The sequence below is a fragment of the Podarcis bocagei genome (assembly GCF_964188305.1).
Source record: "Podarcis bocagei genome assembly, chromosome: 10".
Lineage (NCBI taxonomy): Eukaryota > Metazoa > Chordata > Lepidosauria > Squamata > Lacertidae > Podarcis > Podarcis bocagei.
Window position 1 is genome coordinate 4,359,041 of NC_138135.1, and position 16,519 is coordinate 4,375,559.

The 16,519-nt window shown below is 50.6% G+C and overlaps 1 protein-coding gene across 1 annotated transcript in view; it reads right to left on the reverse strand.

Moving 5' to 3' along the window:
- The window catches only part of MAPK8IP2 (mitogen-activated protein kinase 8 interacting protein 2), a 48,795-nt gene extending 36,287 nt beyond the window's left edge, over nucleotides 1–12,508 (reverse strand). Inside the window, exon 1 of the mRNA XM_081209860.1 lies at nucleotides 12,371–12,508. Within this exon, the coding sequence (XP_081065986.1) occupies nucleotides 12,371–12,435 (65 nt within the window). The 5' untranslated portion in view covers nucleotides 12,436–12,508. The remainder of the gene's footprint in view (nucleotides 1–12,370) is intronic.
- Between the last annotated feature and the right edge of the window lie 4,011 nt (nucleotides 12,509–16,519).

A 16,519-nucleotide genomic window follows, 5' to 3' on the forward strand; every position in this document is an offset into this window, starting at 1 on the left:
AAACCTGGGAGCGACTGTTCCAGTCTGGGAACTATTTTTGGAAGCCAAACATCTGACGGGGCTTCCACAGCTTCCAATTGGCTGCAGGAGCTTCCTGCAGCCAATCAGAAACCACGCTTTGGTTTTCAAACGTTTTGGAAGTCAAACGGACTTCTGGAACGGATTCGGTTTGACTTCCAAGGTACGACTGTATTAATTTTTGGTATCTTTAGTTTAGATCTTATGATTTATGTGGAAATCGCTCTGTTTGGTTGTGTGCTTTTTGATATTTTATTTATTGTATATGACTACTTTTGCGACGTTTGTAATTATGTAATTGTTCATATTTTGTAAGCCACCTTGAGGATGGTTTTATGTTTGGAGAGGTGGCATACAAATAAAATGATTGGTTGCTTAACACTCCAACAGATCTTGCTTCTCAATTACACACAGCTTTTGATCCACCAAAGAGCAGTTTGATCTCTGTGTCTCCATCTTCTCGCCACTTTCTAGCTCAGCTCATGTAAAACCCTTTGGCGATTGTTCTCCCAACTAGTAATTAGGCGAGGGGGGCAGTAAAGGCACACCCGTTAACCTTGGTTATAGCTCTTGCAACCTGATTCCTTCTTTTGGGATGTTGGTGAGGACACTTGTGGCCAGATAAGGTCACTCTCCTTCAAAGAAACTTTTCTGGCTAGTTCAGCAATGGAGTCCTCTATTGGGTTCTAACTCTCACTGGGCGCAGGACCCCAAGAAGTGGAAGTGAGCCAAGTGTGTCATCCAGACAGACCTCCCCAAACCCACATCATTATTATTGCCCCCCAAGTCCCAGATAAGAGGCTCCCATTAAAAGGTAAAGGGACCCCTGACCATTAGGTCCCATCGCGGATGACTCTGGGGTTGCGGTGCTCATCTCGCTTTACTGGCTGAGGGAGCTGGCGTACAGCTTCCGGGTCATGTGGCCAGCAAGACTAAGCCGCTTCTGGCAAACCAGAGCAGCGCATGGAAACGCTGTTTACCTTCCCACCACAGCGGTACCTATTTATCTACTTGCACTTTGAGGTGCTTTCGAACTGCTAGGTTGGCAGGAGCAGGGACCGAGCAACGGGAGCTCACCCTGCTGTGGCGGTTCGAACCGCCGACCTTCTGATTGGCAAGTCCTAGGCTCTGTGGTTTAACCCGCAGCGCTACCCACGTCCCAGATAAGAAGCTCCCATTAATGTAATCCAAAATGCCACCAGTCCACTGATGCCAGGACAGTCCTTGGCACCAGCTGGGCAAGGTGGTTCTGCTGCCTAGGGGCGAGGACAGGCTGGCTGATGTAACGGGAAGGCAAAGCAAATCCTTCTCAGCTTGGCAAGTCACCACCACAGTCCCTGCAGCTGCACATTTGTGACCACCCAGCAAATTCTGACCCTCCGTCAGATGTCTTGCCCGCTTGGCGAAGGAGGGAGGCGGAGCGGGAGCAGTGCCAAAGTTGCTTAAATGACTCGGCAGTGGAAAAGAGGCTCATTTTCTCTGGCAGCCGAGGAAGGCTCAGGTCTTCTGATAAGGTTAGCCTTGTGGATAAGAAAAGAAATTGACCCGCAGGGAACTGCCTCTGAGCTCTCCTGTGGGCCTCCTGAGGGATGGATGGAAGGATGCCTGAGATCTGTTTGAGAGATTTGAACAAGATTCTGCAATACGACCTTCACAGACTGGAGAACTGGGCACAAGCTAACAAAATGAATTTCAATAGGGGCAAATGTAAGGTCCTGCCCTTAGGCAGGGAAAACCAGTTGCACAGATATAGGATGGGGAAACATCTGCCTTGATAAGGGTACATGTCAAAAAGATCTAGGGCTCTAGGTGGATGCCCTTTAGGGTTTGTTTGTTTGTTTGTTTGTTTGTTTGTTTGTTTGTTTGTTTCATAAAATTTATACCCAGTTTGACCTTAAAAACAAACAAGCCTCAAAGCAGTTTACAAAAAGATGCAAACAAGAAAATAAAAATATATATTACAACTGTGCCTTAAAAAGGTAAAGGGACCCCTGACCGTCAGGTCCAGTCGTGGCCGACTCTGGGTTTGCGGCGCTCATCTCACTTTAGTGGCTGAGGGAGCCGGCGTACAGCTTCCGGGTCATGTGGCCAGCAGTGCGAACCAGAGCAGTGCACAGACCTTCTGATCTGCAAGTCCTAGGCTCTGTGGTTTAACCCACAGCGCCACCCACGCCCCTCAACTGTACCTTAAAACAGACAAAAGCTAAAATACAAAAATGGATTAAAATCAACAACTTCCTAAGCATCTGGGTTGTTGGGTAAGTTTGTCTAAAGAAGGATTTTAGCATTGCCAAAGAGAGAAGGGTGAAGGGGGCTGCCTGATTTCAACAGGCAGGGAGTTCCAAAGCGCAGGTGCTGCCATGCGGAATGATCAAATTCCTACAAATACGTAATGGGCACTATGTGTCGCCAGTAAGAATGCCACGCATTGAAGCAGTTGTGTGGGCTCATGTGGGGAAGGCGATCTTGAGGGTAAACTGTTTTGGTCCAGCTAGGTTTCTGTTATTTTAAAATCTGCCTAATGCTAAGTATGTGCACACCCAGCTAGGCAGGCATAACTTTGAGAGGGTCAGATGTGCAAAAAAAAAGAAAAGGGGAAAAACAGTGAAATAGACATTTGTAAAAAAAAAAAAAAGAAGAAGCTTTCCTACTTGGTATTGTAGGTAATGAAATACATAAGCAAGACAAAAGACTGTTTTTATATGCAACAACTGCAGCAAGACTGTTATTAGCCCAACAATGGAAGCAGAAAGAGATGCCTACGAAAGAAGAGTGGCAGACAAAATGGATGGACTACGCCGAGTTGGGTAAATTAACTGGGAAAATTCGGAACCAGCAAGACCAAACTTTCCTGAAAGACTGGAATAAATTTATAGTATATTTGAAAGACGACTGTAAACAACTGAGATTGCTAGTAGGGTTACAAGAAGTTTTGTAAGGATGATTTTATTAATTATTGCAAAGTATAATTTATAATTTTTATTTATGAAAAGGATTTAATAGTTATAACTATAATAATAAAATGCAGTTATCAGAGAGTAAGTTGGAAAACCATCAGCTGAGGAGGATGGAAGCCGTAGGTAGCCAAATGTTTGCTATTTTATATATAAGTCTGAAGTTATTTTTTTAAAATATGCGGGAAAATCTATTAACATTATTTTTTTAAAAAAAGAGAGAGATCAGAAATGAACCAGGAAAAGAGTGGAACAAAGACAGTCACATGCACCATCTGGTAAAAAAGGAAAAGAAAAACTAAGCTCTGCCAACAGACGAAGGAAGAAGTCGAGGCGAAGGTGAAAACAAGCAGGTACAGTCCGGCCCCTGGGGAGCAATTTCTCTCTGCTGCCTGCTCTCCACCATTAAGTGTTGCTAGCAACTAATGCAAGGATGTTCTTGGATTCAACTCCTGCAGCACAATATTCCCGGCACGAGCAAAACAGTTCCTAGGGGGCAGACCCCCCGCCATATGCTGAAAGCACATTCAGTGCAGAGGCAAAGCACATGGTCTATAGCAGGGGTCTGCAACCCGCGGCTCCGGAGCCGCATGTGGCTCTTTTACACCTTTGCCGCAGCTCCGGGGCAGATACTAGCGAGGGGAGGAGGCACATTGTGCACCCCGACACTCCCCACTGTGGCGGGCGCTGTACTGGCTGTGACGTCGCATGGGGGCAGTGCGTGCATTAGTCACGCACTGTCCCGACGTCACCTTCCCGCCCGCTGTCAGATCGGACATTAAGGTAAGAAACAATATATGCAGTGTTATATTTGTTCTAAATGTCGCAATGGTTTTGCGGCTCCCAGGTTTTTTTTCTTCAGAAACGGGTCCAAGTGGCTCTTTTTGTCTTAAAGGTTGCAGACCCCTGGTCTATAGGAAAGGAGAATCCGGCTCAACATTAGGAAGAACTTTCTGAAAGTAAGAGCAGAACGGACTCTCTTGAAAGGCGGCAAACTCCTCACCGCTGGAGATTTGAAAACAGAGGTTGGGGGGGGGGCATCTGTTACGAGTTCTTTAGCGGTGATTCCTACATTGCTGGGGGCTGAACAAGATGAGGTGAGGGGTGGTGGTGGTTAGGATCTAATAGAGTATTCTGTTGCTGAACCAACCCGCAGGTTTCTTGGTAAAAGAGTAAAAAAAGGTAAAGGACCCCTGGACGGTTAAGTCCAGTCAAAGGCGACTATGGGGTTGCAGCCAGTGTGGTGTAGTGGTTAAGAGTGGTAGACTCATAATCTGGTGAACCGGGTTCGCTTCCCCGCTCCTCCACATGCAGCTGCTGGGTGACCTTGGGCTAGTTACACATCTCTGAAGTCTCTCAGCCCCACTCACCTCACAGAGTGTTTGTTGTGGGGGAGGAAGGGAAAGGAGATTGTGAGCCACTTTGAGACTCCTTCGGGTAGTGATAAAGCGGGATATCAAATCCAAACTCTTCATCTCGCTTTCAGCCGAGCGAACCAGCTCTTGTCCACAGAAAGTTGTCCATGTCATGTGGCTAGCAGGACTAAACCACTACTGGCGCATGGAGGACAGTGATGAGTGCCAGAGTGCATGGAAATGCTGTTTACCTTCCCACTGCAGTGGTACCTATTTATCTACTTGCACTGGCATGCTTTCAAACTGCTAGGTTGGCACGAGCTGGGACAGAGCAACGAGAGCTCACCCCGTCACAGGATTCGAACTGTCAACCTTCCGATTGGTAAGCCCAAGAGGCTCAGTGGTTTAGACCACAGCGCCACCCACATCCCTTGGTAAAACAGTGACCTTAGCTGGCCATTTAAGTGTCCTCATCAGCATCCCAAAATAATGGGCTCGGTTGGGAAAGCTACAACTAACTGAGGGGGCCTCCTGGGCTAATGGGTGGGCCTTTCCTCCAACCCCTTCACCTAGCTGCTAGGTTGGAAAACAATAGCCAAAGAGGTGTGTGAGAGTGAGTTGGATGCAAGCTAGAAGTTGGATTCACAAGAGACCTGAATGCTTTGTGCTGGATCCAAAGTTACGACTCATGGAGAAGCAGTATCTGTTGGGAGGTTAATGCACTGAGACCCCAGTCCTATGCCCAGGTTGTCTGGGTGTGTGGGTAGATAAAACCATCTATCCTAAGGACACCAGTCTCTGCTGACCTTCATTCCAAAGAAGCGCAACCCGGGTATGCGCCTGGAACCCCAGGAGTCTCTCAGCACTTGGAGATCAGGGTGGCGTTTAATGATACAAAAAGCCACTGGGGACCACCAGCTCCAAAACACAACTCCCTGCTTTCTTCTCCTTCCCTTCCAAGGCCTTTCACCACATGAGTCAGCCCTGGGTCCATTCAGCCATGCTGTTGGCAACCGTGTGAGTTAACCTCTTACCAAGACTCATAACAGCTCCTTGCGTGAAAAGAGCCAGGAATTATTGCCAGGAATGGATCGCTTGAAGCCTCTGAATGCTTTGCAGAGCTGCGTTCTCAGGGTCCTTTGTCGGAAACTCTGGGTGGCAGAGGCCAGTCGCCATGCGCAGTGTGCATGTACCATAAGGTCAGAGGCAGTCCATGTGGTAGATGCCAGGTGTTATTGGACTACAACTCCCATGAAGTCCAAGCAAGGAGTTCAATTATTCCAGGAAGGCCCCAGATGTTGAGGTTGAGTCAGGCTGTTTGGGAGTGCAGTTCCCATCAACCCACCACGCGGATTGTGACTGATGGGTGTTGTGGTGTTTGACAGTGAAATTCATTCATATTATTATTATTATTATTATTATTATTATTATTATTATTACTACTACTACTACTACTTAATTTTTATCCCACCTTTTCCCCAGACAGGGACTCAAGGCTGTTTACAGACAAAACAGAAAGAGCTAAAACCATGGAAAATGCAATAATTAAAAAGCAATTTAAGACACACACAATCTGTTAAGGATACAGATAATACCACGGAAGCACCATGGCGCCAGCTCTTTCATTAAAAGCAGCCAGTTCCCAAAAAACCCATTGGAACAAGAAAGGTCTTAACCTTCTGGCTTCTTTAGGCAGTGAGTTCCAAAGTTGCCTGGGAGCAGCCACCGAGAAAGCCCCTTTTGCACACCCCCACCAAGCAGACCTGTGAGGGTGGCAGGACCAAGAGACAGGCTTCTCCCATCCCTGTCATCTCAATGTAGGCCTGGGAAAGACTCTCACTGGAGGCTTTGCAGAGCATCTTCCAATCCACAGAGACTGGGGTTAATGAACCTTTTTGAGACTGAGGGCCACAGTTCATTCTGGGTAGCCTTGCACAGGCCACATGCTGGGAGCCAGAAGCAAAAGTGGCAAAGCAACAAATGTGATATTTTTTAAAAAAATCTTTGTATAGTAGACTGGTAAATCTATACACACACACACACACACACACACACACACACCCTAAACAGCTCTAACCCCTATCCGGACAAGCAAGAAGCATGATCGGAGGTCGAGGACACATAGCAGCTGCCCTACATCATGCAAGGAGGGTCAAAAGTTGGCCAGTGAGATGTATGGTCCAAAGAGATCTCTGGAGAGACCTGATGGGTCACTACCCTCGCCACCAGTCTGAGGACCCCACGGCCAGTACTGATAGTACACTGGTACCTTTGTTCTCAACCGCCTTGGTTCTCAAACAACTTGGAACCCAAACACTGCAAACCTGGAAGTAAGTGTTCCGCTTTGCGAACTTTTTTCATAAGTCGAACATGCTCCGTTTTGAGTGTTATGCTTCTGATTTGAGTGCCACACTTCCGTTTTGAGTGTTACGCTGACAATTTGAGTGTTACGCTTCTGTTTTGAATATTACGCTGAGGTCTGTCTGTTTTTGCTATTTATTTTGTGTTTTTGCAGCTCTTTTTGTTTTGTTTTTGTGACTGTGTGGAACCCAGTTCAGCTACTGATAGATCGTGTGACTGCAGTACATTGTTTATTGCTTTCATTTTACGGATGAATGGTCTTCTCGTTAGATAGTAAAATCCAGGGGTCAGCAACCTTTTTCAGCAGGGGGCCGGTCCACTGCCCCTCAACCTTGTGGGGGGCTGGACTATTTTTTTTTGGGGGGGGGGAATGAACGAATTCCTATGCCCCACAAATAACCCAGAGATGCATTTTAAATAAAAGGACACATTCTACTCATGTAAAAACACGCTGATTCCCAGACACTCCATGGGCTGGATTTAGAAGCTGATTGGGCCGGATCTAGCCCCCGGGCCTTAGTTTGGCTACCCATGGTAAAATCCATGTTAAACTGCTGTTTTAGGGGTTGTTTTTAAAAGTCTGGAACAGATTGATCCGTTTTGCATTACTTTCTATGGGAAAACGCACCTTGGTTTTGGAACGTGTTGGTTTTGGAATGGACTTCCGGAACGGAATAAGTTTGAGAACCAAGAGACCATTGTACTGAGCTGAAGGAACCAAGGATCCAGTCTGGTAGGAGGCAACCTCCCCACGTTCCCATGCGCCCAGTGCATTCTCAAGATCCCACGCATGGTCATGTGGCGTGACCCTGACTGGTGGTGACAAGGACTCAAGAGCCGTCCCCTCCAAAACACGGTGTCAGAAGTGACCGGCAGGGGCTGGTCAACAGGAGTCAGAGGGGCTTACCTAGCTTGCTGCATGAGGAAGGTGGGGGGCAGGGAAGCTTCTGACAGGGTTCCTATTTTGTAATTAAGCTTCAGAAATATTAAAGGGGGAGAACTGATTTGATATGAAGAGAATCCAAAGGAAGGAGCCCTTGTATTTCAGATAAACACCCACCATCAACTACACTGCAGTTGGAAGGTCTTATTGCCCTTTCCATTTATTTATTCTATTTATTTCATAAAATTTGCACACTGGCAGCCCTCTTCTCCATGAGTTTGCCCAATCCTCCTCTGAGGCCATCTTGGTTGGGCCCCCTTAGTTTAACTATGCGCTGAATGAAAATGGACTTTCTTTTCCCTTGGGATGTGTGTATGTGGGGGGTCCTGCTCTGGCTGCCAGTGCCCTTGGCCCACCAGAACATTGCTGCTATGTGCTGCGCCCACCCATACAGACCCAGCGATGCCTTTATGCTCTCGTGGCTCATGCGCCAGGGCACATCTGTGTTTACTTGTGGTTGGGTCTGTCATGCAGGAGAGCCAGCCACAGGCCACAGGTGGGGCAGCACATGGAGATTTGGCCCCACACCCCCAAGCCTGTCTTTTCCATTACTCCTCAGTCTTTGCAGATAATACCCCGCCCATCTGGCTGGGTTTCCCCAGCCACTCTGGGCAGCTTCCAACTGAATATTAAAAAAAATACAGCACCAGACATAAAAAACTTCCCTAAACAGGGCCACCTACAGATGTCTTTTAAAAGTAGAATCGTTGTTTATTGCCTTGACATCTGCTGGGAGGGTGTTCCACAGGGCGGGCGCCACTACCGAGAAGGCCCTCTGTCTAGTTCCCTGTAACCTCACTTCTCGCAATGAGGGAACCTCCAGAAGGCCCTCGGCGCTGGACCTCAGTGTCCGGGCTGGACAATGGGGGTGGAGACGCTCCTTCAGGTATATTGGACTGAGGCCGATTAGGGCTTTAAAGGTCAGCACCTACACTTTGAATTGTGCTCGGAAACATACTGGGAGCCAAAGATGTTGCCAAAACCTAGTCAGACAAGTTTCTTTGCAAGATGATGGCATGAGCTGGCCACTGAAGTATCCTCATCCCAAAAGAATGAGCCATGCTGCAAGAGCTACAACTAAGCGATGGGGCCCTCCAAACTAATGGGTGGGCCTTTTCCCCACACCCTGCCCTCACCCAGCAATAGCTAGAGGAGTGAGTCTGAGCAGAGCTGTGGAGAGGTTAGAAGATGGAGACACAGAGACCTGCTTGCTCTGTGCTGGGCCCAAAGCCATGACTAATGGAGAAGTAAGATCTGTTGGGGTGTTAATGCTGTGAACCCCTCTTCCTTAGCCTCAGGCTGTATAAATGTGTAGATAAAACCACACAATCTCTGTTGACCTTCTTTCCAAGGAAAGAGAACCTGGGTAACTGCTTCTGGAACTCCTGGAATCTCTCACCACCAGGAGATTTGGGTGGTGTGTAACAATACTGGCTTACAAAGCCTGACCTGCCTGAAGCCTGGTTACCTGACAGAATGGCTTCTCCTGGGCAGATCTGGGCGAGATCACATTCATCCAGTGCTTTACCAGCTGCACTGGCTCCCAGGGGAAGACAGGGTCAGGTTCAAGGTGCTGGTTTTGACCTTTAAAGCTCAATGCGGCCAAGGACTCTCGTACCTGCGGGACTGCCTCTCCTGGTATGCCCCGCAGAGGATCTTAAGGACCACAAATAACAACACTTTGGAGGTCCAAGTCGCAAGGTGGTTTCATTGGTCTCAACAAGGGCCAGGGCCTTTTCAGTACTGGCCCCGACTTGGTGGAACGCTCTGTCCCAAGAGACCAGGGTCCTGCGGGACTTGACATCTTTCCACAGGGCTTGCAAGACAGAGCTGTTTCGCCTAGCCTTTGGTTTGGACTCAGTCTGACCCTTACGTTTCCCTCCCCTTATGGTTTTGACTTTTATAATGAGGCTGCATTTTAAATTGCATTTTAACCTGTATTTTAAATTGTTTTTCTCTTTTTCCTTATTATGTTTTTACTGAAATTTTATTGATGTTAGCCACCCTGAGCCCGGCTCTGGCCGGGGAGGGTGGGGTATAAATAAAATTTATTATTATTTATTACTATTACCTGTCCATTTGTCAGGATCTGCAAGGGAGACTCTCTTAGTTGTTCTGCATGTCAATAGCCAAGGCCTACCATGTGGCAGCATAAAGGAGAACTTCCTCAGTCGCCAGGCTTAACCCTTGGAACGTCCTCCACTCTACCTTCTCCTTTTCACCTTAAGATGCCTGTTGGTTATCTAGCTAGTCTTTTGGTGAACTTCGTTGCCAGAGCTGAACTTTATATAAGCTGGCCATGGGGACTGGGGTTGATGGGAGTTGAAGGCCTAAACATCTGGTGGGCACCAAGTTGAGTAAGGCTGCAGCTCTCTTAGCCCTCTAATGATCTATTCTGCCATGTGAGCTCCTGGAGGTGTTGGAGAAATTAAGTAAGAACCTGCCGGATCAGGCCAAAGGAGGCCAACCGAGTCCAGCATCCTGTCCCCATATTGGCCAACCAAATGCCTGTGGGAAACCAACAAGCAGGATTCGGGCATCAGAACACTCTCCCCTCCCTGCGGTTCCCAGCTGCTGGGGTTTAGAAGCATCGCTGCCTTTGACCGTGGAGGCAGAGCAGAGCTATTGTGGCTGGGAGCCAACAATAAATAGCTTTATCCTCCACAAATTTGTTTGATCCTTTTTTAAAGCCACCCAAGTTGGTGGCTCAAGAGGCAGGGAGTTCCATAGTCTCCCCAGCACATCCACAAACATCCATTCCTTTGGTAGGTGCATCCTCTCTCAAAATAAGTGAAAAAGTCTCAAAATGTAACTGCTGTTAAAAGGAAGGTCATCGCAGAGCCTGCTTTACCTAGAGAGGGATACGAAGCTCTTGTGCCTTCACATTTGAGTGTGAGAATGGCAGACATCATGAAAGACCCCCTTCCCACCTTCTCCTTCAGATAAGCAGCGGATGAGAGCCATAGGCAGCCAGTCATCTCTCTCCTCAACATAGTCCACACCTTTTGGCCACCTCACCATCCCCAAATGCTCCCTGTGGGCCCATGTGACAACCGCCAGGGACCCCTGGACATCATCTCTTCCCCTTGACCTGACCTGCGATGGTTGCTGGAGTCCAGAACAGTCCTCACCCAACACAACCTTGGAGGTTGATGCAAGGAAAAGCATCCCTTGGTTTTTTCCCCAGGACCCTCACACCCGGAAGCTCCATCTCTCCATCTCTAGAGAGCCCCACAGAACAGACACCAACTTCTAACTTCCTCTCCCTTATTCAGGAAGCCCAAGATTTGCTTCCCCATCTCCAGGGTGACGCCTTTCCAAGCACTGATGATGGAGAGGTAGGCTCTAAAAGCAGCAGCAGCAAACGCGACATATCACTATTCCAGCTCTGCAGCAGTTACCAGGGGTTACAAGAGGAACGCGCTGGATCTCCCCGCCCCTGGGGGGAGGCAGCAGGATCCCCTGTGGCATCGCTGCATCAAGGTGGATCTGGCTTCCTGGACTCAAGAGATGGGGGTGGGGAGAGAGTACCTGGCGCCTCCCAGGTACCCTGAACATCACCAATGCTTTTTAGGCCACGATGATGCCCTACGTGCAGTTAGGGACCTTGTTCCCTGATGCAACTCCCCAGGTGTGGGGCCTCACATCAACCACCTGCCGCCACCTGCCCGTGGAACCAGGTGTGGTTCTTGCCTTAATAGAGCCCTGGGCAGTGGGCACAGCTACTGTTTGGCATGGCCAGGCCCCTTCCTCTTCCACACCAGTACTTTGGGAGGGCAGGAGGCCAAGCCAGGAAGCACCTGTTCCCACGGCCTCCAAGATCCATCTAAAAGAGGCCCATCTCTGCAAATGGGATCCAAGGCCCCCAGTGGGGACAGGAAGGGAAGAAGGAGATAAAAGCCTGGAGCGTGAGAGAAGGGGGGGGGGGAGGAGGTTTGAGGGTTGGCTGGGGCTTTGCCAAGGGATCCACTTTGCTTGCAAAGCAGCGGGGCAAGGAGATTAATCAAGCGAAATCTGCTGGGTTTGGCAACAAACACATTAAAGGATTGGATGGATGGGAGGAGGGGGAGGCAGAAAATATGTGGGGGAGCTTGCAAAGCTCTGCACGGTGTTGATCCCAAGGGCACGTTGGGGCGGGGCAGAGGGGGTGGCGGCTTCCAGCGTTGCAGCAGTCTCTGAATTGGGAATTCCCCAAGGGACACCCCCCCCCAGCCCCTGAAAACAGCAAGGGATGGATCCAATGGGGGGTTCTCAGCACGGAAGGGATGAGGCCAGCCCTTTGTAAGGGTAGGCCGTGGGGGCGGGGAGGGGGGCTTTGCCTGCGACCCAAAGCAGGCCCAGAGTCTGGTGGTAAGAGGTATGGGGCCGGCCCAGGCCTCCGGGACGAGGCAGAGCCCAACAGATGATCTTCCGAGGGGGGGGGGGGCGAGAGCAGAGAACAGCCAGGCCTTGGGGGGTATATTTCCCCCTGCCCACTCTGTCCTCCTGGGGTCGAGAGCCTGTCTCTACGTCCTAGAAGGCCTCGGGGGCAAATGTGGGGAGGCCAACGTGACGACACCCCCTACTCATTGCAGCTCTAGGTTAAGGAAACCCTCCAGCCCCCAACCTCGTCAATCCGGGGTGGGGTTTGATGCCGTGCGGGGGATTCCGCGCCCGCCCGCCCGCCCCCACTCGCCCACCCCCGGGCACCTCGGAGCCCGGCCGGGCGGGGCTGCGCCAAGCCAAGCGCGTCGGCTTACCTGCAGCCCGGCGGGGAGAGCGAATGGAAGGTGGAGAGCGAGAACATCTCCGCCCGATCCGCCATCTTCTCCGCGGCGCAGCCGAGCCGGGCTGGGGCTGGGGCTGGCGGGGCGCACGGCAGGGCGAGGCTGTCGGGGACCAGGCGGGGCGGCGGCGAGGGCCGGGCTGCGCTGGAGAGGGCAGGCGGGCGGGCGGGGGCTGTCACTGCGGAGGCTGCTGATGCTGGTGCCCGGAGCCGCTCGCCACTGCAGCCATCACGCGCGCTCCGTCCGGCAAGGCCCGAGTAAACAGCGGCCGGGGGGGGGGGCGGAGGAGGGGGCCGCTGGCTGCGGAGAGGAGCGGAGGGAGGCGGCCTGAGCCAATACCCACCAGCCCGGCGCTCTCCGGCTCGACGACGCCGGGGGAGGAGGGGCGAGGCTCAACAGCGCCCCCCCCCCAATGCAGATGCGGCGCCGCTATAGCAAAGGCGGCGAACGAGGGGCGGAGGGGGGGGGAGGAGAGAAGGACTCGCGCCCTGAGCCTCCGATCCCCGCCTCCCCACAAGACAAAGGAAGGAAGGCTGTCGCCAAGGCTTTGGACGAGCCAGTCTACGGAACCTCTCCTCTCTCCCCCCCTTTTTGGGAGGTAGGGCACCCCACTTAGCAACCTCCCCGCTTCTCCGCCACCAACCGCTCCGCGCGGAGCCTGGCAGGAGGATGGGGAGCTGTCCGCCGGCTCTGGTGCTGAAGCAACGACCGTGGGGAGCTGTCCGTGTGCCCGGTGCTGAAGTGGGAAGGACCGCGCGCCACCGTGGGCGAAAGGGCAACCTCCACCAGGCCTGGGTCTCCTACGCCTCTATGTACGCAGCGAGGGTCTCCATTCTCCCCAGAGAGGAGAAGGAGCTGAAAAAGGGGGGTATCGTACCCCCACCGCCAGGGCTGGGCACTATTTGGTTTCCCCTGGTTTGCCAGCTTCTCCTGGAGAGAGGTGGCAATGTGGGCGTCCCAGCTGCCCCGTGACTCCTCCCCGGAGGCCGGGGAGGCGGGCGCATTGCCATAGTGATGCAGCCGATGGATAGGGATGTATCTGCAAGCCTGCTTCACGCCCGGTGGTTTTCTACACGGGGGTGGGGTATTTTAGGACCAAACAACTTGGAGGAATCTAGGCCAGCCCGGCTGCTGAAGGGACTGGCCTCCTCATGGCAAGAGCTATTGGGTGGCTGTTTGGATGAGAGACAGGCTTTGTGGCCTCAGGCTCGGTTGTTTGTGCGGAGCTCCCAGGAGCCTCAGGCGACGCCTCCGGGTTGCCAAGGTGGTGCTTGGTGGCTGCAAGGCGGGCGGCCCTTACATCCAGGGAAGGGCACTAGCTGCTCCCTTGGGGCAGCGGATAGGCTGCTGTTGGCAGCGTGACGGACACATGCGATGGCCCACCTGAACCTTATGCCGACCAGCCTACTCGGCTGCCAACACTGATCTCATCACCGCTCAAATGATAGGGTCATCAGAGCTGTCAGTTTGGATGAAACACTGGAATGGGATGAGGTGTCTGCCCACACAGCACCCTGTCTCTTCACAGCAGCACCTGATGCTCTGAAGACATCTGGCAGTAGTCACAGAAGCTCACACTCATAATTACTTCAGTGTAAGAAATGTGTAAGGGACGCGGGTGGCGCTGTGGGTTAAACCACAGAGCCTAGGACTTGCCGATCAGAAGGTTGGCGGTTCGAATCCCCGTGACGGGGTGAGCTCCCGTTGCTCGGTCCCTGCTCCTGCCAACCTAGCAGTTCGAAAGCACGTCAAAAGTGCAAGTAGATAAATAGGTACCGCTCCGGTGGGAAGGTGAACGGTGTTTCCGTGTGCTGCTCTGGTTTGCCAGAAGTGGCTTAGTCCTGCTGGCCACATGACCCGGAAGCTGTACGCCGGCTCCCTCGGCCAATAAAGTGAGATGAGCGCTGCAACCCCAGAGTCAGCCATGACTGGACCTAATGGTCAGGGGTCCCTTTACCTTTTAAGGAATGTGTACACCAGTCCTCCATAAGGATATGAGGAGAGAGCCTGCAGGGTCAGGGAAAGGGGGGCCCAACTGGTTGTGATAAGAATTTTAAAGTCTTGTTGTTGTTTAGTCATGTCCGACTCTTCATGACCCCCTGGACCAGAGCACGCCAGGCACTCCTGTCTTCCACTGCCTCCCGCAGTTTGGTCAAACTCATGTTGGTAGCTTCGAGAACACTGTCCCACCATCTCATCTTAGATATATAATAAATGTTCATAAATGCACCAACCAAGCACGTACATAGATCAGCACAGGAAGACCAACCTGAAACCATTTTTGATTCTCAAACTGACCAAATGTTTTCTCTGCAAGGTCAAAGGAAAATGGAAAAGCCTCCCCATTGTCTTTTCCTTCACAAATCCTGTCTTAAGGGTATGTCTTTGAATTAAGGGTATGTGTCTGAATAGGGTGAGCCTGTGACCTGGCTCAGGAACTAAGTAGTTATCATTACAAAAGATTGGCCAGGCTCCCCAGGGTATCCAATCAAGTGAGCATTAACAGGTAACTTATCAGACAAGATAAACAACACACTCAGATTTCTGCTGTAGACCACCTTTTCTGTGATGTAGGTATGATGTTTGTGGGGGTGGTCTTGGACTCCAGGGCAGGGAATTTAAAATGTCTAAATAAGGGCAGGCACTTTTGTTCTGGGTTCCTCCTCCCTCCTGCGTGTGATGAGCGAGGACCTTGTTACAACAGATCAATAAAGATCAGGCTTACCAGCGGCTTTGCTTCTCAATATTCTCTGGTTGGCCTCTGTTATTTTCTCCTACCAATAGGGAACCAACATAAGGACTCTATACGGGCTCTTGGATACCCCATAAGGGAAAAGGGGCAGGTTGATTTTGTTTACAACATAGTCCAGCATCTCCCAGTGGCCAACCAGATGCAGGATTTGAGCACAGGAGCCCCTCCCCGTCCTGTGGTTTCCAGCAACTGGGATTCAGAAGCGTTGCTGTGAAGGCACAGGACAGACATCACGGTTAGTAGCCATTGTCGGCAGCGTTGTTTTTTTGTGATATTCCTTAATAATAGCTCAAAAACTTCATTCATTTATTTTTTTGCGGCTTTGCCAAAAAAAAATTTCAACAACATTGGCAAAAAACAAAACAAAACAACAACAAAAAAAAAACCTTTGCCAATAAATCTGTCTGGAATTTCACGGTTTTGAACATAGCAATCCTGTCCTGCTTCAGTAAGACTTCACTTGAAGTTCTGTAGTAGTAGTAGTAGTAGTAGTAATAATAATAATAATAATAATAATAATAATAATAATAATAATAATAATGTATTACTTATACCCTGCCCATCTGGCTGGGTTTCCCCAGCCACTCTGGGCAGCTTCCGACAGGAGATTAAAAATACATTAAAACATCTGTGCCTGGTTCCGGGTTCTACAGGTCAAAAAACCTGGAATGTGTGTGACAGGTGGTGGCCTGGAGACCAAATCCTATGAGGCAAGGCTGGAGGAGCTATAGAATCGTAGAAAAGAGACCTGGGCAGAAGGTTAACCCTTCACAAGGTTGTTTAAAGGCACTGTTGAGGGTTGCTGCTTCATGTACGGCAGAGGGAAGGAGGTCACTCCACAGGGCAGGGGCGAAAACAGAGAACGTCCGTTTTCAGGTCACCACCCTGATAAGTTGGTGGTGCCATGTGAATTTCCCCATATGAACTCCGCAGGTCTGTGCAGCGGCAGGAGGTATTTTGGGTCACCTGAGCACGGATTTGTGTGTTAGCATCAATACCTTGAACATGTCCCAGTCGTTCGCTCAGCATCAGTGTAACGGTTTGCTTTCTGGATTCTCTTACCCATCCTTGTATGTTTTTGGCTGCTTTGCTTGATGGCCTTGCTTTGCAGGGATTTCTGCACTCCTGGGCCTTGCCTCAAATGGGTAATGAGTGCCCCATCTGGTCAAATGGGCCCACCAAGAAGAAGACCCTGCCTTGTATCCAATGACACAAGGACCCCTTTGCTGCATCAGGCAAAGCTCCATCTAAGCCCAGCATCATGTTTCCTACTATATTTGGAATTTAATTACTATATTTGACTTCAGGAAGTTTTCCCCAGGTAAGGCTGACCTGTTTCCGCTCACTGTTCCTCTCCCTATACGTTGGCT